At 45.8% G+C, this 3,807-nt stretch overlaps 1 protein-coding gene across 1 annotated transcript; it reads left to right on the top strand.

Moving 5' to 3' along the window:
- The first annotated feature begins 2,359 nt into the window (after positions 1-2,359).
- On the top strand, positions 2,360-3,401 carry LOC148568247 (uncharacterized). Its single transcript, XM_088484664.1, has 2 exons — positions 2,360-2,883; positions 2,963-3,401. The coding sequence occupies exons 1-2, from the start codon at positions 2,360-2,362 to the stop codon at positions 3,399-3,401; spliced, it is 963 nt and encodes a 320-aa protein (XP_088340790.1).
- Positions 3,402-3,807: the final 406 nt, after the last annotated feature.

Raw genomic sequence — 3,807 nt, 5'->3', positions numbered from 1 at the left:
ATAGTCCAAACCAAAGTAGTGAACCCATAGACAAGAGCATGCAAGAACGAAAGAAACAGAAACAGCACAAAGAAAGCAAAAACTACCAGGTACGCGCATCATAGCAGAAGAATGCAAGGATCACCACAAAAATGCAAGCTTTTCAGAAAAGCGTTAAAACAAACTTTAAAGAAGGAAAGATACAATCTTCTCTCAAAAGGGTCAGGATTCTCAGAGACAACATCAACAAAAATCACGCACAAATAGATATGCAAGAGGGCAACGGGTGAAAACATAAAAGGGAAAGAAAATACCAACCTGTAGAGGAAGAAGAAGCGAGCGCAAGGGAAGGATCAGGAAGAAACGGCGACGAATCCACACCAACAACTACTTTCAAAGCAAGAAAAGGGGCAAGCGTGAAAGACGCGAGAGCGTGAGAGAAACGGAGGGAACGAAGCACTCTCAGTGAAAAACGAAGCAAAAGGAGAAGAAGAAACTGAAAGCATGTCTTTGAAATTCAAAATAAAGATGTAAAAGAGGGAAAGAAGGAACGGAAAAGGAGTTAATAAGCATTAAACCCTCGCATGTTTCCAAGGAAATAAAAAACGCTCGCTATAAATAAGGGAAAGAAATGCTTCATATTTAAAGAGCCCTAAGAAGAACTATATGAGTGATCGACAAAAGGCAAAATGCTCGAGCACGGCTTCCCCAAAAGGGGTCAAAGTGTAAAAGCACTACCTCAAAGGAAAGACTGAGCTCAAGCAGGGGTACTGTTCATACCCTGGGTTAAGCTATCCGACTCGGGCTGATTAAAGACAAATCGACCGACCTCTTCAGGTTAGGATCCCCGACCTCTTCTCAAAAGAGTTCGGCCAATCATCATAAGAAGCCCAAGCAGGCCTAAACGAGGGGACACAGCCCAATCTTAAGGCAGCTAATGCCTAGAAAGATAAAGGCGGTTCTCCTTAAAGATAAGATGACTTCACTTAAAGATAAGATAAGATAACTAACTTATCTTATTTAGAAAGGTCAGCCCATACTATTATAAATACACTGGAGCATCCAGGTATAACTCATACTCTGATTATACACTCAATACCTGCTAAAAGCCCATGCTAACTTAAGCATCGGAGTTTCTTGCAGGTACCACCACCCTCCGGTGACCAAGGATCAGCAGCACTACCAAGGCCCACAAGTCGGACACAGCAGCTCCGGCCACCACCGCAGATCTCGACCGAGATCGATCTTCAGTTTTAGGTAACCCTCGGAACAAACAGGATCACCTCAAATAGCTTAAATGAGAGGCCAAACGACAACGGGAGGCCGAGCGAGACCTACGAAGAGAAATAAGACAGCGCAGAGAGCTAGAAGAAAAACTCCAAAAACTCGAAACTGACCTCAAGGCTAGGACTACTCGATCCAATCGTGAAGCTAATCCTCATAGAGAACAAGACCAATTTATAGAAGAAATCATAAAGGCTAAAATCCCAAAGGACTTCAAAGCCCCTGACATGACCCCATATGACGGAACATCTGACCCAAGCCACAATCTCAACAACTTTAGAAGTCGGATGTACCTTACGGATGCCTCAGACGTGACTCGCTGCAAGGCCTTCCCGACCACTCTCACCAAGACGACTATAAAGTGGTTCGACGGCCAATCCCAATATCGATTACCAGCTTCAACGATCTCGCCAAAAAGTTCCTAGCCAGGTTCTCCATTCAAAAAGACAAAGCCAAACACGCTCCAAGCCTATTAGGGTCAAACAGGGAGATCGGAAGAGCCTCCGGAACTACATGGAAAGATTTAATAAAGCATGCCTCGACATACAAAACCTCCCCACAGAAGCAGCTATCATGGGACTTATCAACGGCCTGTGAGAAAGGCCCTTTAGCCAATCCATATCCAAGAAACACCTCACGTCCTTGAACGAAGTACAAGAACGGGCCGAGATGTACATTAATATGGAGGAAAACTCCCGACTGGGAGAAACCTCCAAAACCGAATTCTCCTACCCCTCCCGGGACAAGGACAAAGAGCCAAGGAAAAAGGAGGATCAACCCACAGAAAAGCCCAGAAATTACCATAACTACACCCCTCTTCGGGTATCTTTAGTGGATGTCTACAGGGAAATATGCAATACAAAAAAGATCCCACCATCCCATCCAATCAAGCATAAGAGAGGAGGAAGTCAGACAGAGTACTACGAATACCACAAAATTTACGGGCACCCTACTAACGAATGCTACGAGTTGAAGAACGTCATAGAGAAGTTGGCCCGAGAAGGAAGACTAGATCGATTCCTAGCCAGCAGAACGGACGAGCCTAAAAGGAGAAGGAGGGATGAAGAGGGAGGACGAGCCATAAAGACACGTTCATATGATCAACGAAGGATTCGCAGGAGGAGGGATCTCAAAGTCATCCCGCAAAAGGCACCTTAAAGAAATATATCACGTCGGAGAAGGGAGTAGGTCACCCGACCTCCCCACCATCTCTTTCACCAAGGAAGACGCCGCTGGCATTATCCCCGGGCATGACGATCCCGTGGTCATCACTATCATAGTAGCCAATGCCAACCTCCACCGAACACTGGTCGACCAGGGATGTTCCGCAGACATCCTATTTAAATCTGCCTTCGACAAACTCGGGCTCGAAGAAAAAGAACTAAGAGCATACCCCCAACAGCCTATTCGGGCTAGGAGACGCTCCAATCCAGCCCCTCGGATACATCCCGCTACACACTACCTTCGGGAAGGGAGCCCGGTCCAGGACGCTAAGCATAGACTACATCATAGTCAATGTGAACTCCACATACAACGCCCTCATAGGCCGGACAACCATAAACCATCTCGCTGCGGTAGTCTCCACTCCACACTTGTGTATGAAATTTCCAACAACGGAAGGTATAGTTACCATCAAAAGATACCAGAAACTCGCACGACAGTGCTACAATGAAAGTCTAAACCTAAAAGTTGACCCCAGAGGAAAAGAGACCAACGCCATCAAACTCAGAGGAGCCGGGGTTCGCGAAGAACTCTGTCCTCAGCCGAAAGGAAAAACTGAAGTGGTACAAGTCGGGGATACCCCTGGCAAAACAACAAGTATAGGCACAAACCTAAGGGAAGACCTAAAGGAGCTGCTAGTCAAGCTCTTAAGGGAAAACTCTGACCTTTTCGCATGGAAGGCTGCGGACATGCCCAGCATAGATCCCTGCCTAATATGCCACAAACTGGCAGTATACTCCGGATCCCGACCAATACAGCAAAAGCGCAGGAAGCTCGGCTCGGAGAGATCACAAGTCATGGAGGAGCAGGTGCAGGCCTTGCTGGAGGCAGGGTTCATAAGAGAGGTCAAGTATTCACTATGGCTGGCCAATGTTGTACTGGTAAAAAGCCAAATGAAAAGTGGAGAATGTGCGTAGACTATACCGACCTCAATAAAGCCTGCCCGAAAGACCCCTATCCCCTCCCGAACATCTAGGGATATCAATAGGGCGTTGCGGTGGTGGGGGATGCCTCCCTGCTCCTTGTCCCTGCCCTCAGATTTTGTCCCCGTCCCCGCCCCGATCCCTGCCATGGGGAGATAATTTCTCCATCCCCATTCCCTGCATTGTCCATGTTCCTTGCGGGTCCCCATTCCCCATCTCTTTATGTTGAACATTTATATGAAAATTACAATAAAAAATTTTAATAACAAATCATAATCCATAAAACCATAAAATATTATTAAAACACACAAACATACATATCTTATCCAAGATTACAACTTACAAGTCAAGAAATATAAAATAACAAATCATAATCCATAAAACAAAATTTTAAAATACA

The sequence above is a fragment of the Arachis ipaensis genome, chromosome B4 (assembly GCF_059453495.1).
Source record: "Arachis ipaensis isolate K30076 ecotype BB chromosome B4, ASM5945349v1, whole genome shotgun sequence".
NCBI classification, from domain to species: domain Eukaryota; kingdom Viridiplantae; phylum Streptophyta; class Magnoliopsida; order Fabales; family Fabaceae; genus Arachis; species Arachis ipaensis.
Note: the sequence above shows the minus strand (reverse complement) of the source record. Positions and strands in the feature narration are given on the sequence as shown.

Excerpts from the sequence above, each read along its gene's own strand:
- LOC148568247 (XM_088484664.1), top strand. The coding sequence starts at position 2,360 with ATGATCAACGAAGGATTCGCAGGAGGAGGGATCTCAAAGTCATCCCGC. Across the intron at positions 2,884-2,962 it reads GAAATTTCCAACAACGGAAG|AGGAAAAGAGACCAACGCCA; the intron begins GTATAGTTACCA and ends AGTTGACCCCAG.